Raw genomic sequence first — 26,647 nt, forward strand, 5'->3', positions numbered from 1 at the left:
AGGCAAACACTCACACTTGTTTTTGTTCCTTCCCCATCGTCCATGAGGAAATGTAAGGTATTTTACGGTAAGTGCCAGACACAGTGCCTCGCCCACATGCAAAAAGCTGTCATCTCCAAATGAGCGCTGGACAGAGGAGAACCCCCCCCCCCCACACACACACACACACACACACACTGGGACACCCACTCTGTAATTATGCCTATTGTGTTCCTTTCCTGTTGCACAGAAAGAAAAAATCTCCATCTCAGTCACGCTGTGCTGCTGACCTCCTATCTGATTTTTTTTTTAGCTTACAGCTTATCTGACCCAGTCTGGCCTTATATACATAAACACTTATAGCACACACACAGACACACACGCACGCACAGTGCCTTTGTATAAATACTGGTATCAAAACACTTCCAGGGATTTTGAGTTGTTTCCTTGGTACTGAGGTGGTGAAACAGGCTCAGCTTTTAAGGGAAAATTTGGATTTTTTGACTCTGTTTGCTTTTACGGCCACCAAATGAAATAAAAACAGCAAACTGAAATACAGAAAACCCCGTCACTTATCAGCCTTCGGCTAAACCACAGTTCGGGTTGAGTCTTCCCCCATGACTATGCCCCCCTCCCCCCACCAAATCTACAAACAGTGTTGCCATCAGACATTTTTTTTTTTTTTTTAAATTGTTTTATTTTTTCAGGCTCTCGTTGTTACAAGATGCTATCAATGAGGAAAGACACAATAAGGGTGGCTCCTGCAGGGAAGCTGGGAAAATACAGGAAGTGAGTGTTGTGAGGACAGGAAGTCACAGTAAAGCTGTTTGTGAGGGAGCAGCCAGCTGTCAGTCCTCTCAGATAAGCGAGGATAAGAGCGGCACTGGGGTGAATCGGTCTTACCGTTCAGTAAGGCCGGCCGTCGCACAAGTTCTTCAGAACGCAGCCCTCAGGCATTCCAGAAACAATGACACATGACCACAAAAGACACACACACACGCACACAGTCCTAACTCTCGCAAGCTGTCAATCTTAGAATTGGCGCCCTTCGTTCCAGGAATGCTCCCCAACCCTTCGTGCAAAATGACGTCATCGGCCCTTTTTAACATTAGCATGTGTCTGTGGTGCTTTTTGTTAGTGTGTGTCTGTTTATATATACACATGCATTATGTATTATTGTTGGTTTGGTGTTAGGGCCCAGTAATTTAACTTTTATTTCATGTAGTCTGTAGCCAACACGGGCAAGCCCGGGCCATAAGAGAAATGTGGGTGTAAGCCAGGAGGCTCTGACTTGGTTTTATTCTTGGACTAGAGTAGCTTTGCATAATTCACAGTTCAAAATCAGCCTTATTTATCTCATAAGGGGTCCTGATGCAGACGTTTGTTTCATCTACTTTCTGAAATGAGCCGTTTCGACTCCCTCTTACATCCCTTCAGCCCAGCTTTGTTCTGACTGACTGTCAAAAACACCTTAACGGCAGGTGGGTAAGGTTTCTGTGCCTGAGATCGTGTTACGAAGATCCATTCTTAGTGACGACATCGAGAACCAGGAGTAGAAAAAAAACTGTGTCAAACAGAGTTCAGAGCTTTTAGCTCACGGGGACTTAAAACTGAACTTTCAATTACTGAGCTTTTAATGTGAGCAGTCACCATGGTAACAGATCTGATCCGGTCTGAACACCAAGACAGAAAAACATTGGCCAGTTTGATAAATTACTATAAAACAGAAATCATAGAAAAAAAAGAGACTTCAGAACTTGAATAAGAATAATTTGATCTTTAAGTTTCTTTCATTATCACAGCAACTGAAAGCAACTGAAAGCTGTCTCTATACTCTTTAGCACACTCAAACTAGAAGTGTCAACAGCATATCTACGGTAGCCCTGAAAGGCCAAATGCTCTCCAACAAGAAAAATACTCCCAAAGCACTCAAAACGCAACACATATGGAATAAAACACAACGGAAAGAAGAAAAAATGCCACAAAAACTCACAAAACCAAACTGAAGATAACATCAAACGTGTATCGACAGTATTATGTGAATGCCTGCACCTTGTTCTGCCGCACAACACGGATGGATTCTTCCTCCCCTTCTTTAAGTGTCCGATCCTTCACGTGTTTTGGTTTCTTTCATTTCCGCCGTCATGTTGTTGTTTCTCCAAAAACACTTTCTTTTGTTTTATAAGTTTTGTTTTTTCCTAGTTCTACTGTGTTTTATTTGACTTCATTAATGTTGATTTTTTTCTATTTGTGTTGTATTTTGTGAAATTCGACAGGTTGTTGACGGGTTGTTTGTTGCAGTGAAAATAACCTCTCAGGGCCACCGTATATTTCAGCTTACTTACAGTACCTGTTTGACATAATATAAACTAAAAGCAGCTTAAAAACAAGAAAAAAGGCTCAAAGTGAACAACAGTATTTCTTGACCTGCAGCAGCTACACTGACCCACTGATGTCACTGCATGTGACATGTGTCCATGCTAACTGACTGTTAGCACGAATCCATCTATGAAGTTATTTGATAACTTCTGTTGTTTTTAGCAAAATTTATAAGAGGATTTTTAAAACGTAGATAAAGAACTGACAGATTTATTATGAATAACCATGCCATGACTCTGGATGGCTTTTAAATTACAGGAGGACGGGATAGGTCACAGAACAACAGCAGTTAAATGCGGCTGTAATTATTACTGGCCAGGGAGTTAAAAATAACCCACATACTCACTCTGCATGATACTGAAGTCACTAAGCACTGCAGGTAATAACAAAATCCACCCACCCAAGTTTTTAAATAGTGCTGGGTACACGTTTATATTAGTTAGTCTGCAAGGACATGCTTATGCACAGCTCTTAGCGTGTACCTGTACTGAGCAGACGAGCTGGCACGTTAAAGATGAAGTCAGACGCTGAATCTCGGACTTCTTGGTCTTCGTCCTGCAGCAGCACGAACAGACTCCTCCACAGTGAAACTGTCGTGAACAGACCTGCCACAGCACACACACACGGACAGATAGATACTCATACACAAGGTCATCAGCCACAAGCAGCCTCTCACATCAAAGCAAACTTCAGGCTGTTACATTACTGAGGCTCACCCAGTGGCAGACGAGGGCTGGTCAGCAGGGTGGACGTACATTTGACCAGCACCTTTGCGGCCGCCAGCTTGACCTCCGCTGGTCGCTCCTCGCTGCAGCACGAGCACACCAACGCCCCCCACTGAGCGAAACAAGCCACTGCACTCAAACTCTAGATGGTAGATTAATTAGAAAAATACAGTTCAGCTATATATGAATGAGGAAGTTTAACCCACTTCTCACAGATGTATTTGCCACTTGAGCACAAAAACAAATACAGTTGCACCAAAGAACAAAGTAAGAAAATGATAACGGCAAGCTTCACATTTTTGTCCACAGCAAGAACATATTTTTCATTCAGAGCATATGGTGGCTGGTGTATGCTTACTGTGAATACCTTGGGACATTGATAAAATAGAAAAGAAAGGATGTGCTATGCTAAAACCCCCCACAACAGTTCGTGAAAGATCTGAGAGCTAAAGAAGCTTTGTAATAATTCCCAGGGATCCAGAGTCTTGCAGAGTCCACAACGCTTGTCGTGGAATAGAGACGGGCATCGGTGCACACACGATGCTTAACCTGCACATCTGTGAAGGCACCATTAATGCTAAACAACATACAGATTATGCTAGTATCCAGATGGTGTCTCTTTCATGGAACACCTTTCTTATTTCAGCAAGGAAATGCCAAACCACATTCTGGTTGTATTCCAGTAAAACGGATAAAAAAAGAACTGGTTCTAAACTGGTCTGCCTGCAATCTAAACTTGCTATGCACTGGTAACATTTTGGGCTTTATCAAACAATAACACAGCAGAGAGGTTGCACTGTAAGTAAATGGGAAAACATCCTATGTACTCATCTAATGCATCCAGAGTCTTGCTAAAAGAACGTATTTATGCAGATTAACCATTTTCATTTGGTGAAGCAATATAATGTAGTAGTTGAATGTTACCAATACTTCCCCCATATTGGAACCATTGATCTGTAGTAAAGGCATTAATCACTAAAGTAGCAGCTAGCTACAACTAAAAGGGACCAGGACAAGGCTGAAGGCTGGTGGTAACAACCTCCACCCCTCAGATTCTTTGCAGGATTACTACACAGCTGATGATGATGAGCTGGTCGTTACCTGCGGGTCAGAGTTCACCAGCTGAATCCCCAGTTGCGAGGCCAACGTCAGGGCAGCACAGTGGAGCTCCACGCTTGAAAACACAAAACCACATCAACTTCAAAACGGCCCATGCAAACAGTTTGCAGCTTTTACTCTAAAATATTTGTTAGATTTGCAGAAAATGTGACATTTTTTAGTTATTTTTATTTGAGTGAATCGGCCCTTAAATTTGAAACATTTGCACAGTGACAGCATAACGTGCTCCTCAGGTTGTTCTGTGGAAATCATTACCCAAGGCTGCGGCGCCGTCAGCCACACACACACACACCTCTCAACTGTATTGACTTACAATCCACAAAAGAAGTGTGCTGGTACTCACCACTACATTATGGGTCACAATAGCCCGAGTGCTATTCAATCACACGGCAGACAAGGGCAACCAGCAACCCGATCTCATCCCTCCCCGGCTCTAATCATAACCCTGGGGCCACTCCGAAGGGAAAGTGGATCTCCGGGTCCAGAGATTGTGGCCAGGAAAAGGCTTTGCAGGGCTAAAAGCCTTTGTAATCCAATCCTTATTCAAGCCTGTATTCTCTTGTCAGGGGTGAGAAAAGTACAGCAGTGGCTTGTCAAGAAAAGGGGCATGTGTGTGTGTGCCAATGCATGTCAAAGGGGCTTAAGTACGAGCACATACACACGAATACTGGAAGAGAGTGTGCCAAAATTGGTTTGTGGTCAAATGCAGAGACGGGCCGGTGACTCATAATCTTTGACAAAAATAATGCTTTCAGCCTGACAGGTGTGAATAATCTAACGTAGGAATAATGGCGTGATGAAGGTCTTTGAGAGAGTACAGATATCAGCTTTCATCCACTTTTTTTTTAATAACGTTAAACTACTCGTCTCTCTGGCTTCGGGACACTTAAGTTATCAAAACACTTCAGCGGTACGCAGCTAACCACGCAAACATCCTGCAGAGAGGACCCTTCAGGTGCGCCCAGGTGCGGGGTTAAGGTGCAGCCAGTGAACCTGTGTGTCACTCCTTCATGGATTCCGGCTCCGAATGAGCCCCGACAACCTGACGGCGACAGCAGTGTGAGGGCTCTTTCACGAGCCGGAGAGAGGAAGGGAAAAAAACAGAAAGAAGAAAAACAGAAAATGGAGGAGGAGGAGTGTGTGGTTGCATCTTTGCCCTGTAGTACATTCACGTCTCCATCCATCACATTTAAAAGCTGCCCTGGGATTTACTTGGGAACTGTTTTGACAGCAGGTTTTCAGTTAGGACTCACACAGTTGCCTCCCTTTATAACGAATGTAAGTTTGAGGGGGACCCAGCAGGGCCCGTATGAACGTAGAGAGTAGCTGTAGCTGTCTCCTGTATCAATAACATGTACGAACATAACTTAAGAATGGGAAACGCTGTTAATTATGCATTAAAAGTGGGATTTTGAGGGTTAGCAGCACTGTAAATTTCTGCAGTTCAACATTGTTTACGAGAATTTGAATGCAGCGCAGAAAACTTCTTGGAACTGCCGAGAATTGATTTGGAATTTCACACAGCTGAAAAGCTCCCCCGTTCACTCCCAGCCCCTCCAGGCCTAGATGAGGCTATAAGTGTTTTGAGTTACAGGACGCAGACTTCACAGGCTGTAAACAGCTGTGAACTCTGGGAAATCTGTGAGGTTCGTGGGTAATCACGGGGCTGAAACTCTCTACTTCAGACTCACTGTGACGATGTCAGAGATGGATGTCAGGGCGATGAAAACCACAAGAACCAGAACTTAGACACGACGTCTGAGTTCAAGGGTCAGGAGTAAATCTTTACGGATTCTGAACAGAAATCAAACGATACGCAGTGAAATAAATATGTCTTCAGGCCCTCTATCTTTACTCGGATGGACACAGGTCACCACGGTTTTCCGTGTTTTGCAGAAGGTCATAGTACCTGGCACCAGGTACTTTTTCCATACCTGCTCTGCCAGGGTTGTTAGACTGCATGCCACCGATTGGCTGGTCAGTAGCGTCACTCCACGAGTCATTAGAGTGTCTCATTTCCAAAAATCAAAACCGCCATTCTTGAAACTCGACAACGATGAAAATGGCTACAAAAAACAACGCAGTCTGACGAAAAGCCACAAGCTGAGCAGCAGGTATCTCGTCGCTGTTCGTGTCGCATATTAATTAAGTCATGGGATGCTCAGCAGCGCTGCTATGATGACAGCCACGTACATTAGGTAGTACTGGATTGTAATGGAAAACCAGTCGACCCAGCTGCTGCCGAACAAACAGCAGTCTTCTGGGCCAAATATTAGCAGGACGTCAAAAGCTGCTGCACGAGTTATCAGGTGTCTGTGACGACCATCTAAGGAGGAAACCTGCTAGCCAAGCTTGCTATAACCTTAATTCAATGTAATCTTATTTATAAAGCGCCAACAGCAACAATCAGTTCAAGAAGCTTTATATTAAAAGGTAAAAACCCTACAATAATGACCCCTTTATGAGTAAGCACGTGGCGACAGCGGGAAGGAAAAACTCCCTTTTAATAGGAAGAAACCTCCGACAGAACGAGACTCGGGGAACTATCCCGATCATCTGCTACAACCAGGTGGGACAGCTAATCACTTAGCACGTCTACCTCTTATCGAAATATGATCACTTCTGACATCACGGGGCGGTGTCCATCTTTTATATACAGTAGTTCTTTTTACTGACCTGTGAGCAGAGTTCTGAGCCAATGTTAGGAGGTGCAACAAAACCTCCTCCAGGGACAAAACCCTTGCACCATCCTTCCACGGAAGCTCGTCGCTGGAGCTCAGCACACACAAAACCTGCAGGACCTGAGAGGAGGAATGACATGACAGAGACAGCAGGAAGAGCGAGTAAGTAAGATACTTAAGCAAAATACACACTGATGTCATCAAATCATCCTTTGGTGTCCTCTCTGCAGTGCTGCTGGCAAGTTGGCCCAAGGGTATTTTTACCCTTCTAGTCAGAGCCTCCCTATGCACACCCTAACCACGGGTACACAGCTGCCACACACACACACACACACACCACACACACACACACGTGTGCGGGTGAGCACAGCAGGCACTAAGAGGTCTTGTGTCTACTTTTTGCATCTTAACCTTGTGCTTTTTACTGTGCCCAGTCACTCGTACAGAGAGGCAGGCAGCTCACTGAGCACGAGGCGGAAAAGACCTGTTTTTTTCCGCCGCGCTAGACGCCTGTTAAAACACACACATCCAGGCGAGAACACATGTTGACATTCCAGCTGCATATCTCAATGATTATTATTTCTTTCAAGGCTCCAACCTGTTATTAGAGCTTTAAAATAAAGCTCACTTTATAAGATCTGTGTGGGCAGAGGGCAGGGCGAGCGGGTGCATGCAGCATCTGTGTGTAAACATCTGCCTGCGTGCTGCACTTTATGCATGTGAGCACCGAAACATCGAGGGAGCGAGGTGGGCCCGTGAGGTTTCTACGCCGTCATTCTGACTGATTGATCTGATACTAATCAATTACCAACAAACACTGATTACATCACGGCTGATCAGAGAGAAGTCACAAAGTTGCTGTTATTAATCCATTTGGCGAATTTAAAAGCTGTTTTTATTACAGCGTCAATGAAAATAACGTGGTGCAGGAGGGGAGAATAATACTGAAACATACAGATAATTATGAACTCTCTTTCATTCTGCGAAGCATCTTTGAGCTTTGTTTCATTTTATTGTAATTATGTTGCATCGTGAGACTTTAAACAGCTTTTTCTCAGAGGACATTCTTCATGCAGAGGATATCTGCATGAAGAATGTCACAAAAAGCTGATGAGACAGGATTTTTTTTATTCTTATGCAACAATTTATTACATTTTCCAGGTCCACAAATATTTTCCAACATAAATAAATCTGTATGTGAACGACTGACCTTGTTGGACCTTTAAAATCCGCTCTCATTGTAAGCACAAGGACACTTTGTTGAGATATCATTCATGCAATTTACTGCATGTTGCAATAATAGATTTTATTAACTTTACAGGTAAAAACACTGAGCTTAGCTTGCTGTGTTAGCACTGCAAAGTAGCAGAATGGTGAACACTGTGAGGCAGATCATTTGAAACTAAATCAGCGCCAATAGTGGACTTTGTCTCAACAAAAACGCAAATTACACTAAAATTAAATCAACCCAATTATGTAATGAAGTGGAAAATAGCTTGCTAGCATATCTGCCTTTATAGCAATGTTTTGCAGTCATTCAGTTACAGCATACTGCCCCCAAATGGCCTAAAAAGTCTATTTAGCTTTAAGCAAACTGCACACACACTGGCTCAAGAGCGCTAACCTATAAAAACAATGGCTCATAGTGTACACATAGATAATGATAATGACAGATAATAGTGTCCATATTTCAGACTCCTGTTAAAAAGTCACTTTGTGGCACAAAGTAGAGGCCAATACATACAACAGCTCATTTGTACTCGTCAGGGAGGTTGTGGTGGGCGTAGCCTATTCCATAGACAATATTTCATCAAGTCTATTGGTTCCTTTCAACTCCAGTGAGAGTCAGTAAATCACTGGCCAAGAAATGCCAAGACAGTGTCATTATTCATTTGGCCGCAGCATTTCTCTTTAACTGAAAAACTTCCAATATATATAATATAACCCCCCCCCCCCTTCTTTGCAGTACTAATGGGATTATTTTAGTTGTAATCACAGCCATCGAGTGTGTATTTTTCACTGTTCATCCACCCGTCTGTCTGCTAACCCCGACAGCTGCTCTGACCATCTCTGCTGCTTCAGACTTTTACGGCCCGCTTTAACAAGCTCCCGTCTTGCGACATACTCGGCTGCCCACATACTCAAATATACAGTCACAGTAAAGCATGCCAGCCCAGGCGAACAGACTTTCATAGCTGTAACATGCAAATAAATAGTGACGCCCACCCTGCATGAACAGGCACATTTGTAGTTTCCTGCTATAGTCTGTCCTGCAGGTCTAAAGAACTGGACCAGAGTCCATATATCTGCACGAGTCCTGAAAAGAACACAACTTTCCCTCAGCAGCTTTCCCATAATGCTTCACTGCAGATTAGGCTGAGCCATGGCAACTGGCCCATTGGGTTGGTGCGTCTATGGCGCAGAGGAGGCTCCACTTAACAGGCCCGACACATTAAACGTTAACTGCTGGCCTGTAAAGCAAAGCCTGGAGTAGACACATGCCAGTCTGCAGCGCCGAAGTGCACAGCAGCGCCGAGTGCTGTCAGCTCTGCAGGGGTGTTAACGGCAGACGTGACAGAGCGGGTCCGCTGGCAGCCTGTCCTCTTTGGGAAGAAATACAACCTTCTGTCCCCAAACAGGAAATAGGTCGCATTTTCCTCTCCAAAACCTGTTAGCGAGGAAAGCTACCAAGCCTCTCAAGAGTCAGTGTAAGTAAGTGAGCGAGTGAGTGAACCAGCTCACTGCAAGTGTGCTTGTCGTTTCCCCCTGTGGCCGATTAGCCTCTCACGCAAGGCTCTGCGAGATGGATTGGGATTTTAATCAGTTTGTAACCAGTGTCGCTGTGATTCAGGGAAACTGTGTCAGATAGAAAAAAGGAGCTCACCATTCTGTGATGTTAGAACTTTAAGATTATGCTGCTGCTGGCAGCAGGCGTCCACATATATATAAAACAACTAGACGTGTATACAGGCTCCCAAACAAAAAACACAACAAACAAATGAAACTCCTAGAATACGTTTGTGTAAATCTGTGTGTGTGCGTGTGGTCTCACCTTGGCCAAACACTGTGGGTGAGTCTCATGAAGAGCCAGACTGGTCAGGTTAGACTGGGTGGTCTCATCCAGCCACTCAGGCCTCCTCTTCCTTTCCTCCTCCTCTTCCTCCTCCAGCTTCCTCAGTAGCCCCTCTAATGCCAGCTCCCTCACCTCGTACTGCGGGCACTGCAGCAGATGGTCCAGGAGCTTGGTCTTCAGCTGGGGGCCGTCCCAGAGCTCAGGGAACTCCACACCGGCGCTGAGGCCCACCCGAGCCAGGCTGAGGAGGTACTGGGTGCTGCCAGGCCCAAAGGTGGCAGAGGAATTGCAGGAAGTGACCAGTTCTGAGGCCGTGAGGACGGACAGAGTCTTCTGACGGAGTGTGCCGACCTCTGAATCTGACAAACGCATGAAACATAATATTAGCTGACAGCAACAAACAAACAGTTATTTAAAAGTCATTTTTATTCCAAACTTACAAAGTCAAACTTTTTAGAAACACTGCCATGTAAATTAAAACCAGCCATGTTATCTTCTGCTAGCATTCATCTGATGATATCATACTACAACGCTTTGGTTTAGTGCCACAAACCCACACGGAGCAACCCATTAATAATGCCAGCTGGCTCCTAAATGACTAACCAGCAAACATTTCCCAAACAGCATGGTGTATGTACAAACAGGAATCAGATGAGAGATACAAGTTACTGGAAATACCAGTTTCAAATAGGCCTCCGGAGCTCTGTCACACCTCAAAGTTGCACAGCACTGATACAAAAATAGCCCATTGCACAACCTACAGTATGATTTTATTTCTCGTCTCCATTGCTGCCTCTGGTTCAGATCCAGTATTCCTTTGAAAAAGGCCAAGTTCCTCTTAGAAGGTAGATCTGGTTTCCAAGTGCCTCTTTATCCTACTTGGCACCAAGTAAGCATTAGCCACTTTCTACCAACATGCCTTTGCTGTGAGGGCTTGTTGCTATCAGCGGTCAAGCTAAAGCATTTTCATGAGTGTCTAATATGTAGGGCTGAACGATATATCGCATTTGCGATAATATCGCGACATGATCAAGTGCAATTTTCTAACCGCAAAGGCTGCGATTATACTCTGGACATGTCCAAATTCATGGGCTGCATCCTCCTGAGGCCGCATTTGTAGACCGATTACGTCACAGCGACGCGCCGAAGGCTGTTCAAATTACTACCATATCCCAGAATTCATAGCGCGGCCCAGCCAAACTCCAGTTTCCAGCAATGGCGGCCGCTACTAAGTTTTAAAATTACTCATACTAATCTTTCTGGGTCACAAAATAAACTTTTAACATATTTTCAGGCGAGAAAGTAGTTGTGTAAACATCAAATATCTGCTCGGTTTATCAAGATATCCCATATTTGCAAAAGTGCTTCGACGTTTTCAGAGGCGTCTGCTACCCACCAGCTCGACAGCTAGCCGGGAGCTCGAGGGTTACTGATGCGGCCGAGAACGGCACAACTCCCGGCACATCATTTTCAGATCACCGCGGAGTTTCGCTGCTCGGGTTAAACGTAATATATAAGTCACTTAGACAACCTAAAAATGTTATTGTTGGGCTTTTTTCAGTGTTTTGTTTGTTCGTGAGTAAATCGGTTTGGCTGAGATTAAAGTTATTAGATTAGATAAAATAAAACTTTATTAATCCCCCGGGTGGGTTCCTCCTTGGTTTTCACACAGCTGACTAAACGTCAAACAGAAAACTTATTAAACAGAAGTATGAGACAGTCGAGAATTTACACCAGTGTCTGGTTATATTTTAGATAGCAAGAAGCAGACGGCCGAGTTTATTAAACTCCACCGAGACAGCGGTGACGCTAATCAGAACTAGACCGTCCAATTTCACGCCTTTAAATTTTAAAGGTGTGTTTGTGTGTGTGTTTATACAATTGCTATTATGTTTGCACTTTATGTGTAATGTTACTGACTGCAGAGATCAGTAAGATGTGTATTTTTTATTTATTAGTTTTATTTATTTAATATTATTTTTTAATTGAATGACTGTCTAGTAGTTCACAGATGTCGAAAAACTGAGTGTGGTAAAGCCACTGATTTTTTTTATGTATATTTCTGCAATCTGCACATTGTACTGACTTTCATTTTAATGTTTACACCAGGGTTCCTTGTCAGCACTTTATGCTCAGATGTTTGTAAGCTAAAAATAAACTATTGTGTATGTTCAAATATACTGTTGTGATTGAAGAAGTTAAATAAAAATGTCAGTCATCAATTCATGCATCACCTCATGTCATCATAACAGAGGTCTGTCTTCCAGGAAAGAACAGTTTAAAATTAATGTAATATAGTATTGGCCATACTATATGATGTATTGCTTGTCTTTGTTTAATAATACAGAAGACAAAGACCTTAAAAAATAATCGCATATCGCATCGCAATCGCAATATTGGGGCAAAAAATCGCAATTAGATTATTTTCCATAATCGTTCAGCCCTACTAATATGGTATTGATTGATTCATGACTTTTTGCGAGGTCACAGTCACATTATCACAGTGTCACAAAGCCTCATGGTAGTTGTAGTCTTGCTCCCAGTGCACACAAAGTGAGAATCTACAGGATAGATAACCCTCTTAAAGCAGCCCATTGGTCGAGTTCACACTCATGATCTTGTTCTCTTTAGAGCTGTGTTTTTCATAGTTCTGTTTGTTGACATCCTGTCAGTGTGTACTTGATGCTTGGGCTCTCCTTCCCAAAGGAAGACTGTTCAGTGACGTCAGAGATAACATACGAGGAGGACCGCGACACTAAAAGAATCCTGGATGGAAATTTACCGCAGAATTCTGAAAAACTATGATGGATGTCTCCCGACTCGGCCAATACCAAGAAATAAAAACTCTAATTTGCCTTTTCAGACACACCAACCTGGTCCTTGGAGTAACTCTGAATCACGACTGAAAGAGAGCAGGCGATACAAGTTTCCTCCAAAATGTGGCTCGCCTTATCCTTAGTTTTCCAGGCATACTGGGAAGACTATGTATCTCACCTGGTTTGGGAACACCTTGAATGCAGGTGTACTTTGAATGTACCCCCCAAACTCTCCTTCTTCCCGTTATTATTTTCAGACACTACAATTTCTAAACAGTTGTATTGCAGTCTGATTTCTTCACAAGCTAAACACACACACACACACACACACACACACACACACACACACCCCTTTGTGATGTGAACAGATGCATACAACAGGCCAAGCTGAAGAAGCCAGTGTCGTCTGTTCCTGTCTATTTTGACTTTTATTGGAAAGACTGTGTCAGTGTCTGTTTGGAAAAGCCCATGGTTGTGCCAGCCCGGCCACCTGTGAACACGCACCCTCAAGGAGTGATGGACACACATGTGCACACATACGCGCACACTTCCTGTGAAATATAAGAAGAATCCAGAGGCGGGGCAGCAATATAGTAACCCGATGCCATGCTCACACTGTGCTCCTCCCTACAGTACTGTTTCAAGACTCCACACAGACCCTGCTTTGACAGCCAACTCAATTAGTTTAACACACACACACACACACACACACACACACACACACACACACACACACACACACAGAAAGCTTATGAAACCCAGCGCAACTCAATCTGGCCCCACAGCGCCACTCAAAATGTGGCTTGACAAAAGAGCGGGAAATGCCGCATTCCTCCAGAGATGGGCTGGGTTACCGTAGAGATGGCCAGGTTATTATGGAACCTGATCCTCAAAGGGGGGTCCGAGGCCAAATAAGCATAGCCTAATGGTTATAATGGCGGGGGTAAGGGCACAGTAATGACACCGATGATGAAGGGAGGAAAGAGAAGAGGATGACTGAAGGAGAAAGGGTGCGTGTCAAAAAGAAAACAGCTGTCGGTCAAGGTGGAACGAAGTGAAAAACTGTGTGTGTGCGTCAAAGGGTTTTAAAAACAGCATGTTGCCATTTGCTTGTCATATGCTGATACAGTCAACTATAATGCTCCGATCCTAGACAGACGACAACGCTACACGCACTCACGGCGAGCAACCTGAGACGCAAGAGGCACAAAAATATGTTGAGTGAAGGTCAGAAGAGAAGAAAAAGGAGAAACTGAAAAATCCCAAACCAGGGAGGAAAGGACAGAGCGAGAGAGGAAAAACATCATTAGTCAGGATGCAAAGCTGCTTTTTTATGATGGTCTTTATTAAAACTAGAGTGGCGGAGGAGGCAGGAGCAGCCAAGCGTTGCCCCAGTAAATGAAAGGCGTTCCTGTGAGGGCCATTTCACCGCGATTTTTCATGGCTGATCATAAATAGCCATTGTTCTCCCACAGCTGTGTTTATTTAAAATCGGTGTCTGCACTTGTGTCTCTTCATTACGCTCGTGTGCAAACCTGCAGCTGGACCGTGGCCAGACTCCATTAAGCCGTATTACCATGTGATATTTCGGGATGCTCTGGGATGCGGTCGGGCTCGTGTGACTGCAGCTTGAGAACGGGGTTAATAAACGACACGTAAATGCAGGTCTTAGCGAAGAGCTTTAGTGCAACGTGATGGTGAATTTCACACATTTACAAACTGCTCAAAAGAATGTAAACTACTTATGGAATTAACTGTGAATTTTTAGCCATATTAGCAGCATGGCTCTAATGATGGCGGCACCGATTGTTCAAGACGGAAATATAAAAAACTATTAAATGGAATGGGATGAACAATATGTTAGGTATTGTTAATCAAATGACCCGTGAGCTATTTTGCCATCAGATTAACTAATTGTAAATAATTTTAATCCCAAATTGAGACAAAACATCCCAAGTTTTGTCTCAACATCAGTTCAGAAGCCCGTGACCAGGGCAGATCCCAAGATTTTTAGAGCCCACCGGCCAGAAAATGTGCTGGGGCCCCCCCACTGCCTCAAACCACCATCTGAATATGTACCCAACCACCAAGTTCTTATTAGTCCTTTAACAACACTTCCTGTGCTAAAATAAGATTAAGCCCTTCTGCCGAAGTGATTAAACTCACCTTCATTGGGGATTTTTAAAAACCTTTTAACCCTTTTTGATAAATTATTACATTAATTTTCTGTTTATTGACTAACAGATTAAGTGAATAGTTAATGCAGCACTTTTAGCTGCTCCCTTACTCCAAAGGGGTTGCAGCCATGGATGGATCCCCATATTTTGACCTGACAAAGCCTGATGCAAAGCTCCAGGTCTGAGACCATCACAGAGTATGCTCCTATTCTTAAATCAGGGATCTTTTGCCTGTCAGTGATATTAGCATTAACCACGAACCACACAGCAATATTAGTAACTGATGCAGCGCTACTACTTTATTTAATTCAAATGCCATCTGCTCTACAGCTCTACAGATTTGTGCTGAATATTTGGCTCCAAGGAGCAACCTGATATCTCTAATAATCAAGGGAAGGCAAACAGTGGGGAAACGGCTCACCATCTCTCTTGTCTGAGCAGGACCACCAGAACAGTTCAATTTCTGGGCTCAGAGTGTGCAAAGACATATGAATAAAGAGAATGCTAACCACAGTAAAGCAAACATCGATCAAGGTCTGTGGTTATGCTGATTCCCCCTGCATATCTGTCATGTTTTAGTACATGAAATTCAAGACTTGAACAATCCTGTTTTACCCCGGTGGTATTAGCTTTTCATTGAAGACACCCAAATTTTCAAAGAATACAAATACTCTGGAGTTCAAATTTTGGCAGTCCGTGAAAAACAACAGAGTGATTGCACACGCAGGAAAATCAAAAGCCTCGGCAGAGAGTGATGCTGCAGAGAACCGAGTTCATATGGTCTCAGACTTTGCTTATCCTGTGTGCACGCAGAAGAGAGGAACACAAGTGCTATATGTGTGATGGTCTGTTTTACACTAAAGGTCAAATATTTGAACTAAACGTAACCACAGCATCTGGTTTAGGTCAACCTGGGCCAACCTTGCAGTTTGTGGTTTATGGGAGGACGGGTACTGAATGGGTGCAGAGGGTCAGCATTCTGCTCCAGGAAACACTGAACTCAACAGCTACATCCAGCCCAACACCAGAATCGTTTTCACCACAGCTCATTTTTAGAAGTGTCACTGGGAAATATACACACTTTGAATATTATGCAATGCCCGAGATCATATGACGAAGGGTGGGTGAGTGTTCTATATAGTCGTTTAAGAGCTGTACCACAAAACTGGGAGAAGAGGCGTGCTGCTGCTCTATTAGCGCTTCCCATAGCCCACTAAAAGCTGGTTGTAAAGACGCTTTGCTGTGTCGAACTAGAGCTCTGGCAAGATGCGTGCACGTGCTCTCACACGCAAGCACACAGCTGGATTTCACATCAGTCTCCACCGTCATTACCTAAACTGTGAAAAACAAACCCCAGACGCTACGTGTGTGTGTGTGTGTGTCTGACAAGTGTGAGAGAGCGGGCCCTCTTATTAGCCTAAAACACCAGCCCCACATATACATCTGTCCTAAAAATAAAAGGACGCTAAAACAAAAAGAGCTTTAAATAATATTTCGGAAAAACACCCCAAAAAGACAAAACATGAAATACAATTTTAGATGAAAAGAGAAGCACTCAAATTGCTTTTTACAACCACTTTTGTTCAACATTTAAGTGCTTTGTGTCTAACACTCTCACTCCGATTAACACATTGGGATCAACTTGGGGATTGTCCAAGGATACTTAGGAATGCAGACTGGATCAAACCAGTTAGCTCCGACCTCTCATGTTTTCTCTACTGGCTGGTTTGCTAACCACAGACAAAACGGTGGGAAAAATTAACCAATGGTTCTCGAGTACGCTTTCTCTCACTTGCCGAGCAGGTCAGAAATCAGCAGAGATACCATATAAGCCACGCCCCTATTAAAAGCCACACACCATTTCGAAGGCTTTTATACATTTCTTTGATACAGAACGTAGGCCAGGTGACTGTGGTGGTGATCCTCGAGATCATTCAGCATTTCCCCAACCCTGCTGTATTTCACTGCAACTGCAGTCAGCCGTTCATCTTCTGCTGTGAGCTGGAGAGCTGCTTCAGGTGACCATACGCTGAGCTCACTGAACAAAATAAGGGCTACAGTTGGCAGCTACTGTCTAAGATGGTGGAGCTCGTCTATCCTCCAAGTATTTAGTACTTTTATCTTACAGGTTTAAAATGCTCAATTTTTATTCCCTAAATCTTCGAGATCAATAGTCGTCAAGTCAAGTAGCCTCCTTTTTTTTCAAGCTCTTAAGACTACCATGACCTGGATGACTACAAATCTACACAGACTTGTAGAGAACTAGTTAATAAGCTTGTTTTTTTCTGAACAGCTAAACCACTGCTTACTAATGATCCCTAAGCTTATGAGCTGTGAGCAGTTTGATTCGTGCACCCCAGTTTTATGATTATAACGAGGTAAAACTCAGCATTTCACACAAAAACATTAACGATGAGGTCAGAACACTCAAATAAAATGGTAAATGGTAAAGTCCAAGACATCTGCAGAGTGGTGTGTTCTACAGTATTTCATAGGAGGAGGGTGAGTAAGTTATTCAGCTCTTGGCACTAGACTGCAGATGGTGCACAATTCCCTAGAAAAAAAAAAAAATCTTAAGCTAAATGAGTGGAAGTATCCAAATATAGAGCCACACGGCTTACCAAGCTGTCACACATGAACATCAATCAGATGTGCTAAACCTTCTTGAAGCCTAATTATGACAACATGGTTTTTTGGATGCACTAAGAATAAACTTCCAAGGCTTTTTTCTTTTTAATACAGCACTCACACACCACACATGTATGGCATGTACAGCGAATGTGACAGGATGCTATAATGATTCCTCCTCTCCATAATGACTGGGAAGGGATTGCTTTGTAACTGCACTGTAGAAATCCATAACCTTCAGCTGTCTCATTCTGAAAAATGCATACTTTTTAAGTTACTATCTTATTAGTAGGTCGCTTCATTGTTTACAGATTTTTGGAAAGTGATGCGTTCGGGTGGCGGCATTCAGAGAAAAGCACAGTGAGCAGTCAGTCCTTGGAACAACCAGGATGAAGATAATCATTTGCTTTCATGAGAACTTCAAAAATCAAAGAAGCAGCAATGAATAGAGCTTGTAGTTGACTGCAGTGCTGTGCAAAAGTCCTGAGCCAACACTCATTTCTTTGTATTTCGATCGGAAAATAATTATTCTTCAGTACAGCCTGAACTCTCCCCAGGAAGCATTGGAACGCTAACTTTTTTCCACTCGATAAAAGCTAACGTGAGGGTTCCCGGTGGTTAGGGCCAAATGCAACTGCATGGCAGGATGCAGTAAACGGACCAAACTTCAGTCAGAAGAACAACTGAGATAATCCATCCACGTACGAGGTTAGTCATTAATATACTGCTGCATAGTTACATCGTAAGGTTTTAAAAACTGAGCTTTAAAATGAACAGCGGTAATAAAAACCGTGAGAGGCCGACAGTGATCACTGCCTTCTTTTAGGGGCTTGTTCAGATTAAATAGAACAAGATGCAAAGCATTCAAACACGTTAAAAACACAAGAGTCTTAATAAATGCAGAGTAGTTTGGACGCCGAAGCAGGATTCATACGTCGTCACTTAAAGACCGGATTCTGTTCTGTCGGGATGATCATACACTGCTTCAATAATGTTGCAGTCCAGGCTCTGGGGACGAAAACCCATAACTGATATTGTTCCATTGTGTGTTTTTCTATCCACGTATGCTTTTACTGCATTGGCAGAGTGTTTGGGGAGCAACCATTCCTTTAAAAATAGTCAGGTACAAGAAGTGGACAAATAAAATGATTAAAAAAATATAGTTCAAAAGCAAAACTTCCATATGGAGACTGGTTGTGTGAAAAAGTCTGGGTCCTTGGAAACAAACAGTGAGGGGTGGCTCGAGACTTTTGCACAGCACTGTAGATGTTGAAACATTGGTGCATCAGAAAAACCACTCAGTTAAACAAATCATTGATTTTAAAAAGCGCAACGACAGGTATCTGCTCTGAGAAGTTACGATGCCTCTCGCCACTAGCAGCATCACACCTCTGTGACGGGAAGTTTAGGTCTATATGTAAGGTGGATTGGCAGATGACAGCCGTGCTAACTAGTGCGTTTCTGCACTTTTTTGACCTAGAATAGCAGCTGTGCCGCAGTAAACTGTCATATAACCACTCAACCAGAGCGGTACCTAACCACACTCTCACAGGCCTGTAGACTCTGACCTACAAGGAAAGAAAGCTGCTGCTACTAGCACTGCTAAAGCTAGCCACACTCTTGAAACTGCATCCGCCAAATTAACGGCCACTAAAATATATCTGGAGACTCATTTTAGTATTTTGTACTTGTGCATCCACTTCAAGCCAGTCACTGCTAACCAGCTAGCCTTCCTGTTGTGTGTTTTCCAGAGGTGCTCTAGTGGGGGTCCCTGATAACTGCTCTGTTTTTAATCACAAAGTAAGCCTACTTAGATAAAAAGAGGGAACCGTTATATGGTTATATTAAATAAATTATATATTTAAATAAGTCAGTTGTACGGGGCACATGCACACTCATGAAAAAGATCTTATGAACGATTCAGAGACAAATCACAGCAACATTTAAAGGATGCTTAAACTGTAGAAAGATCCAATTCCTGGTTGCAAATGGCTAAACGTGCAATATTTATATCAGGGATGTGAGACTGTACATTGAGGGCAGCACGGTGGCACTGTTGCCGCACAGCAAGCAGGTCCTGAGTTCAATTCCACCATCAGGCCGGGGTCTTTCTGTGTGGAGTTTGCATGTTCTCCCCGTGTTTGCGTGGGTTCCCTCCGGGTACTCCGGCTTCCTCCCGCAGTCCAAAGACATGCAGCTTGTGGGGATAGGTTAATTGGATAATCCAAATTGCCACTCGGTGTGAATGTGCGAGTGAATGTGAGCGCGAATGGCTGTCTGTCCCTGCGACAGACTGGCGACCTGTCCAGGGTGTACCCCGCCTCTCGCCCTATGACAGCTGGGATAGGCTCCAGCGCCCCCGCCATCCTGAAAAGGATAAGCGGAAGCGAATGGATGGACTGTACATTGTGAGCCACATACAGCCCACTTTGATCTTGAGTGGGCCGGACCAACAAAACTCCCCTTTCTGCCAGCGTAAAGAAGTTAAACTACACACGTAATCCTTGATCCTTCCTCCAAAGTTTTGCAGTGAGCCGGACTGGACTATTTGCCTGTTTGACAACCCTGATGTATATGAACAGGGGGCTATAAAACTGATTTTGACTTTTTTTTCTTGACTTTTCCTCTAATTCTTTTCCTCCTTTTTTCAAGTTAAAAGACTAGAAAATTGAAGATCGTGTCTACAAACAGCACACGAAAACTGATGGGGCTGAAAAGAATTACAGTACGTGTTGCAGTTTACCAGAACAGAACAAATTAAGGCCAGACTCCGGTCTTAAGCGGCTGTTTCATCATCATCATCATCATGTGAAAGCACACTAATGAAAACAAGTTCATTTTTGTTTGATTTTTACCTCCTGTTAGTGTCCGGCTTCCACTCTCCTCTCTCTCTCCTGCTAAAGCTTTCAGTTTATTTTACTGGCAAGGCTGGAAAGCAAAGAAACAGCAGGCTGGCTGAGGTGGAGATGAAGCAATGGACAGAGGGTTTTTTTTATGAGTCAGCACAGATCAAAGAGCTGGAGCAGAGAAATGTGTGCACACTCATGAACAAAGAGCTGTGTTCAGAGCTGAGAGGAATTGGCTGGTAAATGCAAAGTTCCTACTTAATGCAGGGAGCCAGTTAAAAGAGGGGAGGGAAAAAAAGTAATATTGAAAAAGGGGATTGTTCACCTTCTTTTCCTTTGGTGCCAGGCGCTCTTAAGAGCCTGCTGCTTTCAAATGAACTTCCAAAACCTGTGGCTTTTTAAATCTGATTCAAGTGAGAAGTGCAATTACACAAGAGGAACAGGGGAAGTGATTAGAGGTGAGGAGCAGGAACAAAAAAGAAGGAGAAATAAAAAGGCCACCACCAGAGCGGGTGAAACCAAAGACAGACTTATGATAATAATCGAGGCATTAGAGGTGTGTAAGCTCCAGGCTGCTTATTTAGTTATGTAAGGAGGAGAGCCAAGTCAGGCCAATCTACAGGCTTGTTTGGAGAAATCCTCGGTATTTCCACTGTCAAGACCAACATGTGCTCAGCACATGGCCCACTGAAAACATCGGTGCCCTCCTCCCCTTTCCCTCTTTCCTCTCTGTACAGCACTCCTCCATAAACTGGGTCACAGACGCAACCCCACCATCTGTCACAGATCGCTCGCCTTCGGTTTCACATTCCTCCAGCGTGGAGACCCCGCAGGTCTGCGTGCGTGCGCACATGACCGCACAAGCGTGCACACGCACGCACCAGGAGGCTTCTCTGAACTACCCGATACACGAAGCAGACTCCTGTCAACAATAAGTCTAAATGGAGAGCGCAGTGGTGCACAGCCTCGCCAACAAAAGTTGCACGGTTGTCCGTTCAGATGATGAAAGCTCCGACGTCAAATTCGAAGCAAATGGACTGAAAGCAGCTGCTGCTTGCTGAGCTGGTGAAATGCCGGGCAACGCCGTGACAAGCAGCAAAACTCAAATATCCATCACTCTGTTCGACTAGAATACACCGAACCCAGAAAAGATCTTTTAACAAAGAGATTTTACTTTAGTCAGCAAGAACGTTTAAATAAAAGGAAGCTGCAGAGGAAAGTTTAGGAAATTTGGTGGACAGGTGGAGCATGAGCGAGTGGGCAAATAGGAACACCAGATGTAGATCGTTTCATTTCAAGTTGTCAAAGTGGGGATTTTATCTTCTGGCTCCAATTTTTAGTGTTTCTAAGGCAAGCTGGAATGTTTTAAACAGCACAGCAACATTTATGGCCCGTTAGCTAACATGATTTTAGGTTAGTTATAGTTTATTTATTTATATCGCACATTTAATTACAACAGGAGCGTTGACCAAAGTGCTGTACAAGAATACAACATACCTAATAAAATAACTTTATTAGTATTGATGGCAAACACCAAATATGAATTAACAAATAACTCTCATGCTGTATTAAAAGTCAGTAAATAAAAATGTGTTTTAAGATAAGATTTAAAAAGATTGGCAGTAGGAGCCTGTCTGATGTATGGGGGTAAATTATTCCACAGCTTAGGCGCTACGACTGCAAACGCCCGATCGGTGAGGTGAGAGGACGTTAAAGAGAAATGATGTTCAACACTTTAACAGAGGGTAGGATTTTTGGTTTTGTACAATTTTAGAGTGAATAAAAGGAAAAAAAGCTCTTGTAAAATTCATTTGAGCTCTAAGATAACTCCTACAGAAGCGTCAGGACTATGTCCTGTTCACAGTCCTCTTTAGGGTGCCTAAAGAACACCACTTTATTAGGTACACGTTCTTGGTATTATGCTGAACCCACCGTTGTCTTGAGAACTGCCTGAATACTTTGTGTTGTCAATTCAACACATCCAGGATACCAATCTCCTGTTCCACCCCATCCCAAACGTGCTCTGTTGACAGTAGAGGCCATCTGAGTGCAGTGAATTCACTGAAATCTTAAAGAAACCAGTTTGAGATGATCTGAGGTTTATGATATGTTGCGTTATCCTGGTGGAAGCAGGAAGATGGATACACTGTGCTCATAAAGACATGAACATGTTGAGCAACAAAACTCAGATAGTGACTTAAATGACGCTCAGTTGGTGTTGAGGGGTCCAGAGTGTGAAGCACTACACCACCAGCAGCCCGAACTAATGATACAAGGCAGGACGGATCCATGATTTCATGCTGTTTACACAAAATGCTGACCCTACAAACCAAATACTGCACCAGAAATGGACTCGGAGCAGGTTTTTTCAAACCTTCTCATGTTTGGTGAACTCATGCTTCAAGGCTGTTTTGCACTTAGAGATGTTCTTCTGCATACTTTGGCTGCTGACATACTGCATCTGTGTATGTTTCTCCAGCTGCACACAAAAAGGCACTTCAGAGGGTCATTAATATGGCCCCAAAAATCACTGGACATCCTCTTCCCTCCCTGAAGGACCTGTACAGCACTCGCTGTCTCAGGGGGCCACGGGACTGCACACACCGAGGACACCGGGTGTTTCAGCTCCTGAGAGTCAGGCTGCTGAGGTCGTGGACAAACACACTGAAGGACAACTTTTACAACAGCCCTAATCAATGCTAACAGCTCACCTGATTGGCTACCTCCTTGGACTTTTGTGGGGGCAATAACAATAATAATAATGTGCAATAAACACTCATTCTTTTATTCATTTATTAAGACATTCCTTTTTTTGCTCATACCTTTCTTGCACTTTAAAAAAAACCCACTTTAAGTTACTGTGTTGTGTTTAGTTGCGCGCAGTATTGATGTGGGACACTTTCGTTGTACTATTACCGTATTTTCCGCACTATAAGACGCACTTAAAAAACTTTTTTAAAAATCGACAGTCCGCCTTATGTATGAATTCTGGTTGTGCTACTGACCTTGAATCGATTTTATGCGGTGCTCGAAAATCTGTCAAAAAATGTTTTGGTACGACTTTGGTAAGATACAAAGCTGCACCGGTTGATGTATTGCCGGAGCATTACGGCTGCCGTAGTCAGGAGCCTCGCGGAGAGATCTGGGTCCAAAACTCGGTCTTCTTCAGGTCCCACAGTCAAACGAACACTGCGGCATCACTGAGAGTTACAAACTGTCTAAATTATTTTATCTTTAATAAAATGAGCAGCGCTGCTGCTTTACCAGGTGTAACAATTATGTTTAACATCCAGGCATCCATGAAAACAGGATTTATTAAATTTAACAGAGTTAGAAGTTAGCAGGAAGTTAGCTCGCTAATTTCCACCTAAACATGATATACCATGTTCTGACTGGCTAGCTGGTATATAATGATGTGCTACGTTATCACTAGCAACGCAGCTATGTTAGCATAACATAAACACAGTAAAGCTGGAGAATGAATGCAAATGCTTGTTTTTGCTTAATGCGCCTTATGGTCCGAAAAATAAGGTATATTAGGTATGAGTGTGCACTGACAATAAAAAGTTATCTTTTTCTTACAAGTGGCTATTGTTGCCTTCATATCATGTCAAAGCAGTGTGCTCCTTCTCCTTTGACCTCAGAAATCAACAAGGCATTTTCATCCAGAGAAAATATCCAGAGAACTTTCTCTGTAACAATGCCTGTGTGAGGAAATCAGAGCAGATCTGCAGTTTCTGAAATGCTCCAATCAGCCGCTCTGTCCCCAACACCCATGTCACAATCAAAGTCACTTTGATCTCCTTTCTTCCCAATTCTGATGCTCAGTTTGAACTTCTGTCTTAACCATGTCTACTATTTTTGGTGTCATCTTTACAAGTTCAGTAACAAACACCTAAACCATCCTGATCCAGACTGGATCAAAGTGGATGATTAAAATACAGCTTTTTGGCTTCGATGATCAATCTAATCAGCTTGTGTTTTACACACAGACAAACCTTTTCATGTCACTGTATGTGTGTCACCACGTGGTTGTGGGTAGTGTGCAGGACTTGCATTTGTGTCACACTCTGCATATTTCTGCAGGTCTTCATTAAAACTCCGGTGAAAAGTAGTGATCCCACAATTACTACTCACCTTCCAGAATGCTGATCTCAGGCCCGCACAGGCACACCAACACATCCACAAAGGCTCCTCTGGTCACCACACAACTGTTCTGTCTGAAAAGAGAGAAACACGAGGCCGTCTTTGATCCAGCACAGAAAATTGACTGAAATCGGTTGACCCTCAAAAGCCGTAGAAACATTTAGACACGTTGGGGGGAAAAACAGAGTTTGTGTTTAAGAGCTGTTAATAATGAAGGATCTCTATTATCAAGTAGGCTGCCTAAATGTTCCTAAACTGCTTATCGATTTAAAGAGATAACACTGCAGCCTCCAGTCACTGATCATCTGTTTCCCATTAAGATCACAGACGAAGATTTTCTTCACGAACCGGCTGATGCCTCACCACAAACTGTTGAATTAAGGCAATGGGCATGGCCAACTCGGTGCATTTATTGCTTGTGAGAACGTTTGTGATCTCTGCTGTAACTGAGTGTGGGCTCTGTGGCTCATGCCGCTTTTGCACAGCACTGTACGACCTTCTAACCAGGAGGTGGATAAAATCCATTTAAATACCTTTTTCCCAGCCATATCCAGTCTGCTCCCTACACAAATGTATGCAGCACAAAGTGTTTACATTCACTCAGTAGGGTGTCAAGCTTTAAGCTTTCAATTTAGTTGAGCAAATTAACAAACCTGCCAACATAAATATAACATATAAAGTCACAAAACGCCATAAAATTCAAACATAAGCTAAAGAAAAAACACACCCTGGACCTACAGTTCAACAGTCAAACAAGCGAAACATCTAAAAATTCACCAGATAAAATAAATCAGAGCAAAGGAAACAATCAGCTGAAATGAGCACACGGTTGAGTAAACACCTCTCTGAGAGAGGCTTCAAAAACCGAACATTAGAAACAGCCCTGCATGATTTTTGTGTTGCACTGCAACAGCGCGAGTTAGGTGTTCCTAATAAACTGGAAACTTCATACACTGTAAACATCTGAAAGCAGTGGCAGCTTTGTCACATTGGTCACATCCACGGCCTTAATAATCGGGACCCGTCTTATCTGAAAGACCTTATAGTACCATATGCCCCAACACAGCACTTCACTATCAGACTGCTCGCTTCCTTGTTGATCGGTAACAAGTAAGGTCCTGAACGCCTCCTGGGTGAGGCGTTCAGGACCTGTAAACCTGGGATGAGCCCCTGGAGCTGGCTTTGGAGTGCGGAGGTGGCCGGGGAGAGTGAAGCCTGGGTTTCTCTGCTTGTACTGCTGCCCACGGATGGCAATAACAGATGGAGGCATGGATGGTGTTTGTTTTTCCTGCAAGTCCTGAGTGTCAGTGCAGGTCAACACAAGAAGGAAAACCAAAAAAAACCCAAAGCTGTTCATCAGCTAATCAGCAAAACATTTCATCTTTCCACGGAACGACACATAAACCACTTAATTGTACTGACACAGACAAACAGTTACTGTTATTAGTGGGTCAGTAGCTCATGGGATCAGACACTGAATGGCACAGTGATTTGTGTTCTCATTTTTGATGAATCCTGATGGCTGAGAATAGGCCAGAATCATATGAGTTGCCCCCAGCTCTGTCATCCTAGACGGGACTTATTTCCTGAATGTCACAGGAGTTTTCACACAAAGGCTTCAAAACACGAACGACTTGGTGTTATTCTCTTTTTATTCCTGCCCTGCACATTAGTGAAGTAAAGCTCTCGCTGCTGTCATATTATTTGTAAATGTCGACCCAGTTTATGTGTGGCCGCTGCAAAGTGTGTGCGTTCTATCAAGATTGTGACCACAGCGCTGCAAGAGGCCACAAGTGTGTGTGCGCGAGTGTGTGCGAGAGAAAACAACAGAGACAGTGTGCGAGCTTGACGTCATGTTTTCATCACTCGGATATTAATAACGCGCACATGCCCCCACATCAGCCGCCTGCACGCTTAATACACGCACGATACTCGAGATGGAGCACGGTGTGTGTATGAGAGAGAGGAGCGACTGTTGGTTAACTAATGACAGATTCTGGCAGCGATGAGTCCTGTGAATGTGAGCTATCATCATCAAACACGCTGTAAGAAGTTGAATCGTTAGATCGCGATCCAAA

The 26,647-nt window shown here is 43.5% G+C and overlaps 1 protein-coding gene across 1 annotated transcript in view; it reads right to left on the reverse strand.

Moving 5' to 3' along the window:
• The window catches only part of thada (THADA armadillo repeat containing), a 122,148-nt gene that overhangs the window by 14,386 nt on the left and 81,115 nt on the right, over window positions 1-26,647 (reverse strand). The window contains exons 31-36 of the mRNA XM_086258352.1: window positions 24,561-24,643; window positions 9,936-10,315; window positions 6,879-7,003; window positions 4,185-4,257; window positions 3,075-3,225; window positions 2,841-2,963 (exon numbers count right to left, since the gene is read on the reverse strand). Of these exons, the coding sequence (XP_086114478.1) occupies window positions 2,841-2,963; window positions 3,075-3,225; window positions 4,185-4,257; window positions 6,879-7,003; window positions 9,936-10,315; window positions 24,561-24,643 (935 nt within the window). The remainder of the gene's footprint in view (window positions 1-2,840; window positions 2,964-3,074; window positions 3,226-4,184; window positions 4,258-6,878; window positions 7,004-9,935; window positions 10,316-24,560; window positions 24,644-26,647) is intronic.

The sequence above is a fragment of the Aulonocara sp. 'chitande type north' Nkhata Bay genome, linkage group LG13 (assembly GCF_057382095.1).
Source record: "Aulonocara sp. 'chitande type north' Nkhata Bay isolate Kocher_YH1m ecotype deep benthic linkage group LG13, A_spYH_male_GT1.1, whole genome shotgun sequence".
NCBI classification, from domain to species: domain Eukaryota; kingdom Metazoa; phylum Chordata; class Actinopteri; order Cichliformes; family Cichlidae; genus Aulonocara; species Aulonocara sp. 'chitande type north' Nkhata Bay.